Source organism: Pteropus medius, unplaced genomic scaffold (assembly GCF_902729225.1).
Source record: "Pteropus medius unplaced genomic scaffold, Ma_sr-lr_union100, whole genome shotgun sequence".
Classification (NCBI taxonomy): domain Eukaryota; kingdom Metazoa; phylum Chordata; class Mammalia; order Chiroptera; family Pteropodidae; genus Pteropus; species Pteropus medius.
Genome location: NW_024353909.1, coordinates 2,810,729 through 2,830,713, shown reverse-complemented (window position 1 = coordinate 2,830,713; position 19,985 = coordinate 2,810,729). Strand labels below are relative to the sequence as shown.

The window sequence follows — 19,985 nt, the reverse complement described above, 5'->3', positions numbered from 1 at the left end:
AACGCCTGCAAACGTGGAGCAGCCTCTGGGCTCTTTCTCAGAGGACAGACCTGATGTGGCTTGAACCCAGCTCTGCAGGAGAGCTTTCCACCCAACATAGCTCTGAAGCCCAGGGGTGTCCCCAGACCCCGAGAGAACCTTGATGGAGTACATGACTGTCCGCACAGCCTGCAGGTGCCAGGTCACTGACTCACACAAGTGGCCAGGTGGAAGCCTCGTCTATGCAGTTTCTACTTGATTCAAGGAACTGGAGTCACAGCTGCCACTAGAAAAGCTGTTTTTCCACTGATGAACAAACCATCCTCCCCATAAAAACAGTGGACAAAGTGCTATAAAGCCCTAATGTAGCCAAAAATTTCAAGACTGGTATATATCAAGGTTAAGTGAACTCCCTGCTTAAGTCAGGTTTAACAAGATGACAATGTCTTAATCATACTCCTTAAAAAGTGGCGAAAGGGTACAAGTCAGATTTCCAGCCTTCATGAGAACAGAAGAGTATACACAATTTTGTAATTCTCAGGTGATGCAACATCCTGCCTGGTCTCGGAGCTGGAATTCCAAACAGCCAAGCCTTTGCAGAGTTTCACAGCCGTGGAGATGAGGGACGACTGTGCTGAGCCTGTGGTGACTGCAGTCCACACTCAGGCGATTTTGGAAAACTGAATTAACTTAGAGATACCCTCATTTTACTGCCCTAAAAGGAAAATGAACCAAGAGTCCTGTTAATCTAGAATCCTACCTACTCTGTTTCACCATAATTTACAAGACAGCGTTTCTATCCAAAACCTAACGACTATTTTTATCCCAACTCTTCTAATTCATAAAACACATATGCACAACTTCAGGGTTTGGGGCTAAAGCAAGTCTTCAGAAGATCAAGGTTCATATATTTCATTGTCATGATAAAGGGTAAAAGAACCTAATAGAAGTAAATGTTACTGTTCTCAGTAAACTTAGACTTCTTTAGCTAGAAATGGCTTGGAGATCCAGTCCACTTGAGAGCCGGGATAGAATAAGTCAACAGTTGGAGTTTCCCCTCTTTCTGTTTAATGAAAGCCAGGAGCTCCCCACGACAAGTGTCTGCTGGAGGTGGACAGGAAGCTTATGAGATGCTGGCCACATTTCAGTGTTGTTACGGCGTGTCCTGGTCAGCCTGTTGTTCCCAGCCAACCAACCACTTCCTCCCCATGTGGTGCCGCCCATTAGGGAGTTTTATTAACCAAATGCTTGGGGGTTTGTGTATATTTATATTACCTCCTCTCTCTCCCTTCTGTTCTACTGGGGCACGTTGGGAAAAAAGTTATGATAAACTTTAATAAAAACAAAATTAAAATGATTAAACCTTTCATATCCTTTAGAGATAATCTCTCTTCTGCTGGCTGGTCAAATCTGGAAGAAAACAAATGCAAACCAGAGCTTACTGCTGCTCTTCAATTTCTTCTCCCCTAAGGAAACAAACAGAAAAGGCTGCCTGTGGCTAGATTTTTAAAAATAAATTAAATTTGTCCACACACACGGCAGCCAGGTGTGGATGAAACATTCCTTCCAAATACCCATGATGTACACCAACATCTTTCTCTCCAGGGGTCTTTCAGCATAAGCCTGGCAGTCTCTAGGGGATGGAGACCCTGACGGGGGAGAGGACTGGCCCCAAAGCAGTTACTGAAAAAAAATCACTGTTTCTCAATTAGCCTTACAGCATAGACTGGAAGCCCTGCGCCTGCACACCATCTACCGGCAAAACACACACACACACACACACACACGCCACTGCCTACCACACACACACACACACACGCCACGCTCCACACACACACACACACACACACACACACAGCTAATGCCTGACTAAGGAAAAGCTCAGAGGAAACAGTACAGTATGGCACAAATCTCCCCAGTCTTAAGTGTTCTGAGGAAGTCTGCAGAGCCACCTGGGGTCTGGGCCCATGTCCGGGGAGAATAAAACAGCTGCAGAGTGAGATCAGGCCTGTCTGTCAAAAGCCGGCTAGACACACGAGTCAGAGCTGGGTCGTCAGACCCTCCAGAAGGGGATAATGACCTCTGGGCACCGGGGACACCAGGAGAACAAAGGTGTCGGGGCGCTGAGCTCTTGCTGGATTACAATGGCACGTGGTGCAACGAAGTTCTAGTGCTGGAGAAACGCATCACCATCTTCCATGCCGAGATGCTCTGCGGAGTTAAGGTCCATCAGAGGGCGGAGGGTAGGAGGAGATGAAAGGTCCTTACTCTGCTCTAGTCATCCTAACACATACTCTGGCCAGAGCCAGCTTCTCGTTCTTCCAGTTCTATGTTTACATTATAGTACAGACAGCTCGTCCTCAAGTCAAAAGGACAAAAGTCTCAATGTGCTTCTCGCTCAGGCAATCACTCCAGGAAAGGAATTTGGGTCTTTTTTGGGGTGGGGGGAGGGGAGGGGACTGCTGACCCCTGGGCTAAAGCAGAGAACTCCAGAGCTATCCCGATCCCAGGGCCCATGGGCGCCTTCTCCTTGCAGTGGTCCCTGCTCGCAAGGTTCCTAGGGAGACTGCACGCTATGCCACGCCCTCTCTTCCCTGCCTGGGGGGGATCCTTTACTTAGGTGGTGATGGGGTGAGCGGGAGAGAGACAACTCACATCTGAACTACGATGGACCTGCACGTCGTTTCCATAGGAACCTGAACAGTAGAAGCCACTCTGTTCCCCACACCCTGCGCAGACCACATCCCCCAGCACGCTCACTCCTCTCCAGGCCTCTGCCCGCCTTCCCGCTCCTCCCGCCAGCCGAGGGGGCAGGGGCGCCACGCTTGCTGGGCCCTCCGCCTGCATGCTCTCGCTCACCATCCTCCAATGTCGCCTCCCCAGAGAGCCTTTTCGAAACACCGTGCATAACGCAGCTCCCCATCTCACCCCACCCCGCCTGACTCCGTCTTTAGAGCACCTCGCACGCCTGAGAGTCTATATTTATTTGATATCTGTCCCCCACTACTAGAGGGGACTTCGTGTTTTTTCCTCTGGCAGATTTCCCAGAGCCTGGAGAGGTGTCTGTCCATACGAAGGGACCGCCCGCGTGTGCCGCATAAATGGACTCCACCTCTGGGCTCTACTGAGTTGCACCTTCCCCAGCCACGGTTCTTTTCGGAAAGAAGCACAGAAAGCCAAATACTGTCTCTACCTCTTCATTTCCAAACTCTCTTCAGCCCTTGCTCATCCTTCTTCTAACGTCTCTCTCCTGCCCTTTAAAAAAAAAAAAAAATCTTGGTCTCGATTTTGATTTTGTTCTGAGTTTTACCACCTACACAGCCTTAGTTGTTTTGTTATTAATTTAAGACCCGCCAGCCCAAATTCTAGCTCACTCTACTGCAAATTGCATGTTATTACCATAAAAATGCCTAGGGTGGACATAGGTCTGCACGGCCGATGGCCAGGCCACATTCTTGTCACCTAAGTGCCTCACAAGGCTCCAGTGATGTTGATAGGCTGGACACCAGTTGGGTAAAGCTGGCACAAGAATATCCTCGCAGGGGGCCGGCTGGATGTCCCCTGGGGGCTTACCAGCAGGAGATCTGAGTGCAGGCTGTGTCAGGCCGGGGAGAAAAGATGCATGGATACAACAGGCTTGGCTGACACAGTGCTCTAACCTCTTTCCTGCCCTAACACGTGTCCTCCAGCGCTTTCAGCTTCATCTGGAGGCCCCTCCCAAGAAGTTCGCTGTTTCTTCACATGCCAAGACCCTCGTCAAGGCCAAGAGCTGAGAGCGGAAAGCCCATGAGGGACCCATGGGCACTGACAACGCGGCTGGGGGCTACGTGAAGGGTCCTTCTCGCTTCCCTTCATCTCTGTGCCCACCAGCACATCCCATCGTCCTTCGCATCCGGAGGGACCACAAAAGAAACAAGAAGCTTCCTTCAGATGTCTGAAAGCTCCTGCTGTGGATCAAAACGCGTTCCCCAAATTCATACGTTGAAGCTCTGACCCCCAGTACCTCAGATGTGACTTTATGGAGACAGGGCCTTTAAAGCAGTGATCAGGTCAAAACGAGGCCCTTAGGGGGGGCGCTAATTCAATCTGACTGGTGTCCTTATAAGAAGAGGAGACTGTGACACACAGAAAGACGGCAGAAATGTGCACTCACGGAGAACAGGCCATGTGAGGTACAGGAGAAGGTGGCCATCTGCGAGCCATGGAAAGAGGCCTTGGGACCTGCTGACACCTCGCTCGGGACCTCCAGCCTCCGGAACGGTGACACATTTCTGTTGTGTGAGCTACTGTTTTGTGGTATTTTGTTATGGTAGCCGAAGCGAATTAAGGCAGTCCATAAGGAAAACGATCTGTCCTGAGCATGGAATATTAAACCAACGAAAAAGGTGAGAGAAAACTGCAGAGATTTTTTTTTTTTTATCTTCATAAAAAGATAATTTGGGATAAAATTTTGAGTTAAAACAACAGACAAGCCCGATCCAAGGAAAATTATACACCATCCAATTTTTAATATTCTAATGAAAGCAGAGGTCAGGATCCCTTAAAAGCAATAAAGAGCTCCTTTTATTAACATATACACAAAAGGTCTCAAGATAGTCGAGGTATAAAACTACAAAAAGCCCTTTAACATTCACTCTGAAAGACACATCTTTACAAAGTCCTTTCAAACTCCCTCATAACTGCTAATGGAACAGGCTTAAGTGGCGAAACCAAAATTAAACGCCTATCTGAGAACATATTTCTCCCATACCGAGAAAAACTGAGGAAAGGAAGGAGAGAGATGGAAAGGCAATAAAAGATACACCTTGTCCAGAAAGTAGGCACCATATTATTTAAAATGGAGGCCCAAGACCTTCATGGAGGACACTGCCCAAACCCGGCCTCGCCCGACTGGAAATCTGAGGGGTTCCAGTGAGAACCCAGGGCTGTCCGATAGAACTTTCTGAACTAGTCTATGAATCTGTGCTGTCCAACAAGGCAGCCATGAGTCACATGCCACTATGAAGCTCTTGAAATTTGGTATGTATGACAGGGAAACTAAATTTTAAATTTTCACTTAACTTCAATAAGTTTAAACTTAAATAGCCGCATGTGGCTTGTGGCTACCGTACTGCACAGGCCGCCAGAGAACCCGGAGAAGCTTCCTTGCTGCTCTCAAGAAATCTGGAAGCCCAAGCACCAGACAACTGTAGGCAGCGCTCACACGGATTTGCAAGGCCAAAAAACTTTCCATTGCAAGTTGATGTTTGAAAAAAAATTGTGTGAGACTATAATTCTCATAATTGGGTCACAGCTGAAGGGGGTTCCTTCACATCTGTAAGGCTGAGAAGAAGTCTTTGAGCTATTTCTGTAAGCAAAGAGATGCATGTTCTATTTTTCCTCCCTGGCCCCCTACTAAGGTCAGGGACCAGTTTAACATAGGATGTAAGTAGCCCAAGAAATGGATTCTTTGCAGATTTCCTAAAGGCAACACAAGTACAAGTCATTATTTCTCTTGAAAAATGCACTGGGCAACACAGAAAGTGTCAAGTGCAGAGGCAGGGAGCAGGGATCTGCGCGTACGACAACGGACAGCAGGTGATGACCACGGCATTCTGCTACAGTTGTCGCCACCACAAGGCTACTCCCCTCGAAGGAAATCCAAACACAGAACCCCAAACCCCAATCCAGCGAAAACACCCACTCACTGGCTAGAGATCCAGGTTCACATGAAGGTCAAGTTTCAGACTTACGGGGTCCTTGGAAACCCCCTCAAAGCGGACTTGGCATAAAGGTTTCACTAGGATAATGCTCGGTGTGACATGAAGTTCTCTGTCTCCTGTGTTCCTGGGATCTCTGGCACATTCACCTCCTTAAATAGGGGACCCCAAATGCTCTCCCCCCCCCGCCACACCTGTCTCTCCTAATTCCAGGAACCACCAGCAGGTGTCTTATTCTTTCTTTTTTTGCTATGCCCCTTGGTATCACCCTCCCTAAAAGCCAGGTGCTATGGTGCTGCTGCCGCTCAGAGTGAGCAGTGCTGGGTGGCCATGAGGACACACACTACCAGCTATCCGAGGGGACAGTATGGGAGACAACATGGAGCTCCCACCAAGAATAAGGCTAACTGGCCCGGCGATGTACTGTCATATGTATAGTCCAACATACAGGGCAATGTATGCTCCCGTTTTATATACGGAAATAAAACAGAAAAACCCTGGTGGCTTTGATCATCCAATAAAAATAAAGCAGCTAGTGAATGGCGGATCTAGACTACGAAAAGATGAGTGAGTAAGAATCATTGCAACTCAGGTTACTGCAGCCAGGTCTTAGACAATTTCTAAAAGGTGCCATGTCTCGGTGCGAACACCTGTCTGTCCTTTAGAAGACAGAGAGGAAGTAGATTAGCTGTAGATCCTGGTCCCAGAGCCCAGCGACTATCCTGATGATGTCAAATTCTCTCTGGAGGGACCCTTCTAGACCAGGAGCATGAGACGACAGTGGAATGGCACTCTGCACGTGCCCACCTTCCAACGGCCCAGATCATCAGCATAGTTTGCAGAGAGCCAGCAAAAAAGTTTAATTGCTCTTAATTACCTACTTCAAGAAGGCTCCTAGATAATGGCTCTCAGATTCCTTGCCTGGTATTGACGTAATTTCCCTGACTCTGGCTTCGTTACGTCCCCAACTTAGAAGCAACAGCCTCTCCAAGATGTCTTTCCATAACAGACACTAAAGTTCCAGAGAACGCTAAGCCATCCCTACAAAGCTGTCTCGTATGAAGAGTCAGATTCCCGGCTTCCACAGAGGTCTGGTACATGGGTGTGTGTGGTGTAGGGGGATAGTGGGGGTGGGGGAGGATGCGGTAACATATACTTAGAGAAAAGACTAAGACAAGCAATGAGTAATCAGAAGCCATCACAATTACAAATGTAAATGAACAGGCAATTGGCACTGACCTTTGTAGATTGTTAGAGGACTAATTAAGGCAAATCAGGAACTCTACTCCAACAGAAAAACAAGACAGTATACACCCTAAAAACTACTCCTGTCCTCTTCATGTAGATGCAAAATGCGAGAGAATCAGACAGTAATCAAACTACATAGGCTACACACTGACAAACAGAAAACCATCTCCATGAACAAAAGACAACCAGGATTTACCGTTTGGTACATTGTTAGTGATTCTGCTAATACCTCTACCCATAAGCTCCACCAATATCTGAGCTCTTGCCTTGTGTCTGACACGCTATTAGATTCCAGAAACATACACAGATCCCACTCACAGAACAGCCAGATATGCCAATTACAGACTTTGCTTAGGATGGTTATTTTAAATGCTTTAAGAAAGATACTTAATAAAATCAGGCTATATGTTATTCTGTAAACTCCATTTTTCATTTAACAATATTATATTATCTTCCATTCGATAACGATCCCGCTTTATCCTTGTATTATAAAGTATCTTTCTAAAAGCACCCTGAAGTTTACAATCCTTGTCCAAATAGTCCTTTGTCACGGAATGTATGTATAACAGATAAATTCCTATTTTCTTTATCTCTTCGTAAGTGCTTAAAATTTCAGTCACCCCAATTTGTTCTGATGTGCTCTCATATTTAACTTCTCTAGTTAGAAACACATTATCCCTATGCCCTTCTCAAGCCCTGTCAATAAGATGTACAGTAAAAAGAAAAAAAGACATAGCTGTTTGGTTTTATAAAAACAATGCTTCAGAATTACAGAAATGGGAACAACATATTTTAGTGCTATGAGAAAAATTACACTGAAATTGCATATAATTTAGCTATTTTCACACAAAAAAGATATACTTCATATTTAGAGGGCAGTCTTATGCCAATTTTGAAAAATAAATCTGAAGGAGAAAGTTGAAAACAGTATTTTCTAAAGCTATATGAGGCAAACAGAACTCCCTGAAACTTAATTCAGAAAGATGCTCCATCGAGCACAGCCAGTGACTGTTTCAGTACAGGTTGTCACCAAAACCGCGTCATCGCCTGGCAAGCTGCCTCTGCCTCCCTGACCCCAGGAATTCACTACCTTGAGTGCCAACGATGTGTCATAAAGGGGGATGCCGTCTTCTGCTCCAAGCAAAATAGTCTCCTAAACTCTGAATGAGCGTGCCGTGCCCTCTGCACACTGAGTCATCACCCCATTGCCTCGCACGCCTGGGATGGCGTCTCAAGCAGCGTATCCGGATACGAGAGCTGAGAGGAGATGGCAGCTGTGTCCCTCCACACATAATGTACACAGGAGGCACGAAATAAAGAATCGTTAAATGACCTCTGTGCAAAGTTTTGAAACCTGTGCCTGTGTAAAAAAAAAAACGTAGCTAGGGCACGAGTGAGAGAGAGAGAACAGGAGGAGGAGGAGGAGGAGGAGGAGGAGGGAGGAGGGGAGGAGGAGGGAGGAAGCAAACGAGCTGGCCTCTTGTCTTCTCGAAGCTAAGGGCAGCGAGAGAGTGAAATTAACTACAGTTTCATCCGGGAGCCAGAAATGCCTTTTTAATAAGCACACAGGGAAGCTGATCCTACACACGACCCACCTATGAGAACTTTCCATCTTTCAAGAGCTTCTGGTCAACTAAGGGGAAGTAAACAGCCAACGCTGGCACTTGAGAAATCTCACCCAGCGTCGGCTCACAAACACAGGCTCTCTCTGTCTCTACCTGTGTGTAGGGATGAAGTGAAAACACCAAATCCCAACAAAGTCAAGAGACCACTTGGTCTTGCAGAAAACGCATGCAAACCAATAATCAAAAGACAAGGTCACATAAAAAAGTCAGGGTTGGGGGGACACCTCATCTGGTTAGGATACTTTCTGTTCTCTGAGGCGTGTATTTCCGAGCCATTTTAAAAATGGGAAGGCCCTGTGTGTGTTGTGTGCACATGTGCGTGTGCATGTACATAGCATAACCACAAACATCAGCACACCAGGTTAAAGACTATACAATACAGTGCTAGACCTGCCCACTGACATAAGGGTGAAGCTTGTCCACAAGCAGGACCACGGAGACGAGGGTGGCCTAGCACACTGCCAGCAGCCAAGACTTAGCCTTTTGGTGCAGGGCAGGATGGCGATGCTATGTCTGGCTGCGAGGCCTCTCCAAGGATTACGTGGCCAGCGGCAGCTGTAAATCCTGGCCACTACCACGACGTTCTGGAGGGCAGAGGAGACCCTCACAATTTCTCCCCCACATTCGCGTTCATGCGCGTTGACAGACTACATGGTGAACTTAATTAACTGACTGGAAAACGTGTTGGCTTATGTTAACAAGTAAAATTTGAAAAGATGACATTTTTGTCAACACAGGGAAGAACCCACCTAAAGTTCACTCTACCAGCCTCGGCAAGGGGAGTCTTGATACCTACAGAAGGTGATATGAAACTGAGGTAGAAGGTCCTGAGCTCAGAAAAGGAAAGGAAGTTCTTTCTAGTGGCTCGTGTGTAAAACTTTCTGGGTGAACAACAGAGCAAGAAAGAAAAAGAAGAAGAAAGAACGCTATCATTTAACTAGATGACGTCCGAATACTGGAATCAAAAACTCTGGACAACACAACCATCTCTAAGTAGCGTAGAGTCCCAAAGGCGCCCTAAGCCTCCTTACACTACGGAAATGACATTTCTAGCCGAAGATTGAGGCCCGATCCTTATGCTGAAAGGAGAAAACTGGGAGTATTTTATGAAGTCTGTGTTGACAAAACTTGAAGTCGATGACCTTCAATGTCTGTAATTCTACCATGTCCACAATGTCCCTTTTCTTGAAGACATTCTTTCAGGAAGTTTTTAAGAGCCAATCCCTCGGAGTGAGAGGGAGAGGATTTATTTTAAGATGAGTTCTCCTAAAAGGGTTTCCAAAACAGCACCAAGTTACTGTTAATGTTAATATGAAAATTACTTAATAACTTGTCCCTTTTGTCATTAGTAGAGAGGGAGGGACGTGGGTGGAGAGCAAAAACATAACTCAAGGCCAAAGACAATAACAAAAGGATTTTGAAATACAGAGAGGAAGTCTATCATCTAGACCAAAGTTGCTCATACACTTCGAGGTGGGGGGGACCCTAATACGCATTACATGAGAGAAACCCGGAAGGCAGTGGTGTCAGAAAGCAGAGCAGTTCCAGAGCCGACTGCATAAACAGAAGTGCTACATTACAAAACAGGGAGCTGTTTGTTCCAGCCCATAGACCCCGGGTGAAATGGCAGCTGTACACTATTTAGTTTGGGGCACCTCATTAATAAAAAGGGAATTCTGAGCGGAGTGAAAGAAAGAATTGAGGGGAGAAAGGGACCAGCTTTAAACAGAAGATTAAAACAATGACGTGTGCAGAACTGGCCAAAAAAACATTTTTTTACAAAACCAACCCTGAAATAAATAGGTCTGCGCATACGAGCTGAGGAAGGAGAATCCTATGAAATGACTCAACAGGGGAATAACGGGAAGTGGCAGAATCAAACAGAGGCCAAATGCCCTGGTGGGGAACAGGGACCCCCAGAACCAGATGGCATAACGGTCTCAGTCTTTGGGCACAGAGTCTCTGCGGGTGCCGTGCCCCGTCCCTCGCCCCTGAGAGCACCCACAGGGATGGCGTCAGACACAAAGCAGAAGCCCCGGGAATTAAGGCACTCGGACTTTAACCAGAAGAGGCATTTGCAAAACACATGGGAGGGGACAGACGAGCAGTGACCTGGAGGCGACAAAAATGATTCCAGTACTCAACAGCACTTTCCCGAAGAAATGATTCACGCTGACTCAAAAGGACTAGCCTTACCACCGTGACAGGAAACACGTTCAAACTCAGGTATATCCTGTCACACGGGAGCCCAGTTTCGCTTATGTGGAGAAGGAAGCAAGCAAGAGCCAGGAGCAGGTGGGCAGAGGGGTCTCCAGGGGCTCGGGAGGGAGGCCCCCTGGACGAAACAAAGCTGCAAGAACAACAGAGACAGCAGACCCTTCAGAGGTCAGGAATTATCTGCTTTGGAAGAAGGTTAGCCATGAATTAATCAGAGGTACCTAGAAAACCAGGGAAAACAAAAAGTTGTACAAGAAGGTAAATGAAATTATAAAACTCTACATGGCTCAGCTGTGATTAATATTTATAGAGTTGGAATAATGAAAACACTGAATATTAATAAAACCCCAAATTATTATTTAATCATAATGGAAGATGGAGGGAGGAGAAGACCGTGCAGAGGGGGGCGGGGAGTGTGGGTGCGGTGTGTGCGAGTGTGTGCGAGTGCGAGTGCGCGTGTGTGTGCGTGTGTGTGCGTGGAGTAGGGAGCGCTTGTGTGCGTGGTGTCTGTGTGAGTTTGTGGATGGGGAGTGTGTGAGTGGGTACGAGTGAGTGGATTTGTAGCATGGCATGCTAGTGAAATCCTCATCTTCCAGAGCAGAAAGCCAATAGATAATGTCTAAAAAAAAAAAAAAAAAAATTTTTTTTTAAAACGATAGTAATAGAAGCATGTTGAGAAATATGGAAATAGGTCAGTAAAGAAACAACTAAAACTTGAAAGCCACTGCTCTGGGGAACAAGATGGGACAAGGATCGTGCCATTTTTCATAATAAGGTTTATATCATTTTTGCCTTTAAAAGCTATAAAAAATGTGAAATCTGATAACATTAATATTAAAAATAAAAACCCCACGCAGCCACGCGGCTCAGTGGCTGAGAGGGTGCTGCAGGCGATGGAGAGATGAAAAACGGCCCCAAGTCCCCAGCTGGGCCAGGACATTCAACAACGTGCCATCAGGAGAGGTCTGGAGTGGGAAGTCAATTGCTCAGCATCTACCAGGTGGCACCAACGAGAAATCCAGGACAGTATATAAAGGACATCTGGCAATGTCAGGAGATCAAAGCTTCAAGAGGCTGGGAACCGAGGGGCAGGGCCTAATGCTTGTTCACACCAGCACATGGGACAGCATGAGCACAGTCCAGAGAAGCCGGAGGGCAGGAGAGAAACGCACCCCAGAAGCTCAGGGAAAGGAGCCTCGCTCGAGAAGGGACTGTGCAGCAATTTCGAAGACCATCGGAAAAAGGAATAAGGCTGAGCGAGGAGCCACCAGGCTGGGTAAACCCAAGGTCGACTGTCATCTCTCAACGGCAGTTTGATGACGGGAGGAAACAAGCTATGGCAGGCTGAGGCGTGGACTGGAGGTGACTGATACAGACTGTTCTTTCAAGAATCTTGAAGATTCTCTTGCCAAGAGAAAGCGAGACACAGGATTAAGAGAAAGCTTTGGTTTTACTCATTTTAAGGAGGCAAATGACGGTCCCGTGCTTCCAGGTTGAGAAAAAGGAACTGGAAGGCTGAAGAAATAGGCGACAGGGGTGATCCTACCAAGTGAGGTCCCAGAGGGAATGAAGTCATACAGAGGAGGAAGGGAGGTACAGAACAAGGTGACTGTGGCTGAGATGCCAGGATAGGAGGCAGCAAGCGGGCAAGCTCCCGCTGGAAGGTCTTGCTCCTTTGTGAAGGAACAGGCAGCACTGAGCCACAGAACAACTGGAGTCACTTCCAAATACAATCAAAATGTTTATAATGAGTGCTTGTTTTGATCTTCTCTGAAGTTATTTCTTACAGACCAGACTTGAGGCCACAAACGGCCCATTCTTAATACTGAGCAAGAGGTCATCTAGGACGTGCTTTATGTCCATCTGGACCATCATGTTGAATCTAGAGTATGTAGTGGAGGGATCTAGAGATGGGGACAGGAAGTCTTCTGCTGGCCTATTCACTGGGTACTGGCTTGTGATACCTGAAGAAAAGTGGTGCCAAGTTCCTTTAAAAAAAAAAAAAAAAAAAGCAACGAACCATGCACGCTCCTTCCAGAATACAATGGCCACCTGTACATGACGCAAGAGCCGGCTGCACCACACCCCCCTAGGAGGCCCCGCAGAGGGCAGCACCCAGCCAGGCCCAGTCTGGGCCTCCCGGGCCAGAGGGAGCACTCACCTGGGTCGGTGGAGGGGCACCTGCGGATGGTGAAGATCTGGCCCAGGTCCTCGTCCTCCTCCGGAAGGCCCTTCTGCAGCCGCTGCAGCTTGCGCAGGCTCTCGCTGCGCTGGTGCTTCATGGAGCGCACGTGCTGGATGAGGTTCAGCTTGGCCTTGGTGGAGTAGCTGCACAGGACGCAGTGGTAGTAGCAGCCCTCGCCCTCCACGCCGCTCTCGTGCTGCTGCAGGTGCTGTGAGGCAAAGCAGAGGGACATGCCTCGGGTGAGCCCCTGGAAGCCCGCAGCCGCCGTGAGCGCACCCGTCCTGCTGACAGCCCCGTGATGAGGTTCCCCACTGCACCCCGCAGCTCTCTGCGGACAAGCAGCAAGTCGACTCTCATTCCCGGCTCCCCCAGACCCCCTGGTCCCCTGCGGTTGTTCATCCTGCTGAGAATGCTGACGGACTGAACCTTCTCCGTAATACCGGTTTTCCTGGCACAATGATTAAAGGTTCCCCTTTTACTCTCCAAAGCGTCCTGCCTTGTTGAGCTCAGGGGTCAGCAAACTATAGCCCGCAGGCCAAATCCAACCTGCTCTTTTTATAAATAAAGTTTTAATGGAACACAGCCATATGCATGACTTTACAAATTATCTATAGATGCTTTCCAAACACCACAGGTAATGGTTGCCATGGAGACTGTATAGCCTGGAAAGCCTAAAATATAACTATCTGGCCCTTAACAGAGTTTGCCAACCTTACATTAGGTGCTAGCCTATGTGGTCACCCGGCCTGCAGGGAATCCTAGTTTAGGAACACAGAGCCGAGAAAGATGACTCGAGTTTTTGTATTTGGAACTACAGTCTATAAGGAGAAGCCGATGTTAGGTCTTGCCCTGGATTTAAAAAATGACAGGAAAAAATTAATTTCTCCCAACCAGTTTCCTGTCAACAGCTCAAGGTCATTGGTTTAGTGCAAAGATGATGAATGTCACACTCTGTATTGTGTCTCTGTGTCGGTCAGTACTCCGATTCCAGAACGTGGGAGCCCGAGAGCCGGCAGGAAGCAGGCACACACAGGATTAAAGTTAGGGGCGTTAAGAACAGTCATAGAAACAGCAGACCCCAGACTTCCGTGCCTAGGAGAAGACTTAAAGATGACCCAAGGACAAAATTCACGACCTTTACAAACTTTTCATGTCTCTTTGAGAATATGAAGAAAGCTACAGACCCTTTTTATTAAGTTAGTGAACTGACAAACTCTTAGTATAGAATCTCCTCCATTTCACATGACCCATTTTAGGGGAGGAGGGAATTCTTCTATGGAGTGCACATAAAGCAGGGGACACACTTCCAAAACACTTAAGTGACTGACGCAAAGTAACCCAGCTAGTTAGTGGAAAAGAGAACCTCACTCCCAGCATCCTTTTGGGGGCGGGAATTCAGAGAACGTGAGAACGTTTTATGCATTCATGCGATCACCCGTCCTCCCTCTCGCTCCTCGCCCTCAGCCCCGCCTGGTCCAAGGAGCTACAGAGAGCACGCGGCGAACGCCTCGAAACTGCTTTGTGCTGCTCCACTCCCTTCTGACCCACGCGCATTCTGGTTGAAGACCCTGCCTTGATAACTGTTTCCGGTCCTGCACGGATGTGTTTCTTGTCCAGATGACAATGAAAGACACTGTGAAGGTAGAGCGAGAATGCCTTGCACTGTTCTCAGTACTGAAAATACCACGGTGGCCCCCAGCACTAACTACCGAATGTGCTCAAGGCTCACGAGCACATCCGACATTCATCGAAGAAGTGTGAAAATTCCAGAAGCATGTTTGCACCTTATTGGAAGAGGAAATATGAAGCACTAAGTGTTGTAGAAAAATTGTGGGGAAGTAAAGGGTGGGGGTAGCCCCTGAATTCTATAAACTGCCTAAGCTCGTCCATAGTCACTTGTGCTCTGGGGCCAACGTGCAGGTAAGAATGTGAAGGGCTCCGCAGATACCACCTGAGAACAATTCCCTGTCCCACGAAATGGGCGATTTAACATATTTCAAGTGCAGAGCCTTGAAACTAAATGATACCTCCACCAGTAATAGCTGTCCTAGAGCCACTTCACAATCAGAAGGAAGATAAAAAACCAGCGAGCTCAATGTTAACTGTTAAAGAAATTACAACAACTGATAATAAAATGCTACTTTTCTTGAAATAAATTGGAGCTGTTTTTTTTCTTTTTATGGTTTATCTTCAATTTGCCTCCTCTGAGATAAGGCTCCTCGCAGAGAAATTCAGGAGGATGGAACGTGCCAAAGCAACGTGTTCTGGAGGCTACAAGCCTCCCTCCATGAGGAGGGTCTAATAGACTAGACATAAAAAAAGATGAGCATACTCCCATACAATCCCCTGGCGTGCATCCAGGGCCCCTGAAGGCCAAAACCTGAACCAGGATATTCCTGGGAGTAAGGTTTTGGCTTGGGACTGAGGAGCAAAACACTTGTGCAAGAGCTGGGAACTGCTGTCTTAGGTCGCTAAGACTAAAAGAACACCATTTATTAAAGCTTCAACAAACACGGACTGAATAAAAGATACCAGGGAAAATAACCATGGAATCCGAAGTGAGACGTTCTATCGAGAGACTGGGGGCGTATCATAAACTGTGAAACCAGAGCAAAGATCATTCAAGCCTTACCCCTAAATTCCTGTTACCTTACCGCGAAACAGGACTTCTTTGCAATAGGCCCTGAATCTTAAACATAAAATTGTAATACGGACATGAGGGTTTTTTTCTAAATGGCTGGGATTTCCAATCTCAGAGCCAGGAGAGGATTAACATGGCCAAGGATAACATGGCCAAAGAGAGTTGGATGGGAGTTGAGATGTCACATGTCTTTTTATCCTCAAACCCAAGGGATCTTTCTTGGGTGATAGGGCTGTATAAATCCTGAATCCAAGTCAACATCATCCTGGGAACTCTGCTTTAAAAATAACTAATACAATGGAGATGTTCCTAAACCACTCTACATTAGAACTCATGGTGGTACATGGCAATCTCTTAAGCCACCAGGGATTCTTCTGTCTGCCACTTAAGAGCCATTCTGGAAGGGAAATGGGCCCACAATACAAATGATGGAGAAAGGAATAAAAGGAAGCCAGGTGTACAGAGTCCCGGCCTCTCCCACTGATTCTGTTCTAGGGGACGTTCAGCATCTTCTCTTAGAGACTCGCACAAAAGCGTCGTTCAAAACTCCAAGCTGGCTTCTGCACTCAAGTTCATTCTCCAAGATACCCACACACACACATCCAGAATAAACTATTTCTCAGATGCTAGGAAACACCTGCTTGTAAAGGTGACGTCCCAACCCAAACTTCCAAACCCGCGTGACCTTCTCTGCACCATCTGGACATTCCCCAGGCCATGAGTGGGTCAACGCCCTGACCCTGCTGGCCAAATGCCCTCTCCCTCCCAAGTGGCACTGGCCCCATCGCCAGGATTCCATCCTTGGAACTGGCCTAATAAGCAGCAGCAGGAGGGGGTGAGGTTGGAAAGGCCGGTAAGGACTCCACTGGGGGCAAGCCAGTCAGCCAAGGACACGCTCTCTCTGTAGAAGACAGTAGATGTTTTCATTTGGAGGAGAAGGGAGGATAATTTGTTCCTGACCCAGCTAATTAGAATACCCTCAATTGGGATCACAATGTATTTAATTAAATTCACTGTAATATATGAAGAATCCACCAAGGCACAAATCCCAGTGGAGCGTCAATACAGGAGCTGCCTCCTTTCAGAGTTCTTGCTCTCTTCTGCAGGCAGGAAATGTTTCTCCCGTGTAAATCCTCAACTCCCAACCCTCTCGGCCCCTATCACAGAGCTCTCCCTCTCTCAGGGAGGGAAGCCCAGGTTTTATTTTGCTTTTTCTACTTTTCTTTACTCGGCATTCAAGATTCCCATCTGCTCACCTCTGTCAAGTCAGGGGCATAGTTTAAGAAGAAAACAAAACAACAACTTCAACTGTGGTTAGTGTCCTCTAAGCATGCGTGTGACACTGGGACCCAAAGAAAGCTGGATGCTGGGCAGGGTTTGGTTCTGAACTGATTCTAAGTGTCTGCAATGCATTAGACACTAAGCAAATGCACGTGCACAAACACACACGCAGAATGTGCCCTATCCTAGGGGCTTAACCTGCGGATGTTAAGGCAGTGATGGTGGTGACTTAGAGGACATGCCAAGGGAGAGGAGGAGGGTTCCCTTTGGCTGGAATACCAATGCGAAACTATACCAGCTGGACCAGGGAAAATGACTGGCTCGCTCAAGAAAAATTGGCATCTGGCTGCAAACTAATAAGGAGGAAGCATGATCGACTAATAAAACAAGAAAGGTAAATCAACTCGGCTAAAGAAGAATGACACCCGAGGCCCACCCGAACTCACGCAGCCCCACCAGGCTGTCCCTATGACTTTGAAATCAGCTTACGGTTTTCCATGATGGTTACCATCTCACTGGCTGATTTGAAAAGTGCTGGGTTATTATAAGAACTGCAATGTATGGTCCTTTCCACCGACAGGAACTTTCCACTTGGCCGTGGGATCTACTTTCTAAAATCTCAAAGAAGTACAATGACCTATAAGAAGGAAATAAGTATCCAGCTTGACTCATAGATGGAAGCAGAAAAGGAGCCCAAACCTCCAACTTCTCCAAACTACCACCATGCAGCAGAGAACAGCCTGTCCCCAAGGCCAGCAACGAGGAAGCTGACTTACACACACGAGGTGGTCAGCGCCCCTGCCCTTCTGCTGGGAAGAGTGGGGGACCTTTTCCTGCACCCGCTTTCTGACCTCGTTGGAGCTGTTTGTATCTGAAAATGCTTGTCCCCTCTAGGTTTAGCTGGAAGGTGACAATCCTATGCTCCTGACATGGAAACAGCTTCCTTTCTGGGTCTGCTTCTGGGGGCAAGAATCTCCAAAAAGAAAAGCCCTTTGCTGCCGTAAGAGGTGCCTCCGATAATGAACCTATCATGGAAAGCCACGAACAAAAGCAAATTGATAATTGAAAAAGAAAGAAAAGCAGCCAGCCATGTTACTTTGTGGGACTTACACCCCACTAACATGTTATACTCGCTCGCCCTGACCAATGCCCAGAAGTCAGATGAAAAGAGGGCTCTTGTTAGAAAATAATTCATGTGAAAATCAACAAAATGTGTTCCTGTTACTTGTTTCCCAAGAAAACTAACCAACTTCTGTCAGAGAACATTGATTTCTATAAATCTGGAGGGGCCCTGGCTCCCCCGCCTCCCCAATAATAGGAAACTTCTAACATCTGGTTCTTCATGCATGGAATGTAAAATATTGATCAGGTTTTGTCAAAGCCTCCTCTTTAAAGCAGAAATGGACAAAGTACATTCTGACACATACACAGGATTCACAAATGAAACTTCTTGGGGAATAACACTTGTCCATATAAACACACGGACACACACCCCTCTTGCCACACTTTTCCACACACACAGCACAATTTTATTCCGAGAGCAAATAAAGCAGTGAAGCCCTTGCTCCGAGCAAGTGGGCGACCCCAGGGGACGCCAGACACTTTTTTTCAGAGCTCAGAAGGAGTCCCCCAGCGAGTGTCCAGAAAGGCCCCCTAGAGACACCTGTCAGGGCTCTGACGCACATCTAGGCAAGGGCAAGTGGGAGGGCCCCTTGACCCATCAACAGAAGGTCCCTGATGGAGACCACTGTGACATCATGCCTCCGGAGGAAAAAAACTGCTAACTAGAGCATGCCGAGGCCTCCAGCTTCTCCCTCCAGTGCAAGGACCATAAAAATCTCACTAACACTTCTGCTGAGAAGGAAGGGGAAGATAAGGGTCCAGAGTTAGTTGCTAATTCCCTACATCACAGAAGATGAACTAAGGAAGAAGTAGGTCTGTATTCACCATCCTTCCCGTGCACAGCATTTACTGCTAAGGAGGCACCTTCTCACGCTTCATCTTCTCATCACGGCCCGTGAAGTGGGCAGCTTTTGACTCCTGTCCTTGGGGGAACCCAGAGCTCAAGAGGTCTTATGACACCCCACGAGGTCTCACGGAGTGTAGAAGAGACAGGACTGAAACCTGGGACTTGATGCCACGTCCAAAGCCATCAACCTACACTGCACTGACTGCAGGGGTGCTCTGGAACTTGGGACTCCCCAGACACAGCTATTCATCTTGAATGCCTAAAAAAGGAATTGTTTCAGGTGTCATGCAACCAGGAATGGGGGTAGTGGATTTTTAAATCAGGGGTTGCGTTACAGAGTTTTTAATTTTTTAATCAGAGGCTGTGTTACAGTTCCAAATTTAATGCCACTTTCTTAGGAAAGCTTCCAGAAGGTCACCCTAAATATATATGTATTTTCTGTTTAATGTTGGCTTTTCATCAGCTCATGCCCTCATCTTTGGCACATGCTAATTTAGTCCTATTTCACTGTAGGAGCCCTGCAGACGCCAAAAGATAGAAGCCCCAACCACGACCGACAAAAGAATGTGAAAGGAAATAAAAACGTTCCCTTAGATCAACCCATTTGCGTTGCTCTGACCTATTTTCTGGTTTCTAGGCCAGGCTCCTTATGCCCTGGATCCGGCCTCGATCGTTCGCGCTCAGGACCCAAGCTCCAAGGCTGAAGTCAAGACTTTTCGTGCCCGCATCTCTTCCCCCATATGAATAACACACCCTGATTTGAAAGTCTCAACACAAGTGTTCCCTTGAGAAGAGTAAAGTTCCTAAAGAAAAAGTAACAGCATAAATCTGTAACTATCTATAGATTGTATCTGCCTTGGCTTTGAATCTCTTCTAGAAAAATCCAAATAAGGATCCTTGTGGAATGTCAATGCCCTCGCGTGACAAAGATTTCATTTCCCTCTGTTAGGAAAATTCCAGAAAGGAGAGGAAGCTCCTGAGATATGCAGGGGGCCTCCCTAAGGAAGAGGCCCAACAGAGCATGAGGTACAAGCTCATGGCCGAATGAGCATCTGCATGTGGAGCTCGGGAGGGGAGTCGAGGGAGGTGTGTGGGCACATAAAACAAAGTGGACCCCACAAAGCGAACATGAACCTGACCG

The 19,985-nt window shown here is 47.2% G+C and overlaps 1 protein-coding gene across 1 annotated transcript in view; it reads right to left on the bottom strand.

The window, feature by feature from the left end:
• The window catches only part of ZFHX3 (zinc finger homeobox 3), a 230,586-nt gene that overhangs the window by 85,187 nt on the left and 125,414 nt on the right, over positions 1-19,985 (bottom strand). Inside the window, 1 exon segment of the mRNA XM_039851826.1 lies at positions 12,930-13,161. Within this exon segment, the coding sequence (XP_039707760.1) occupies positions 12,930-13,161 (232 nt within the window).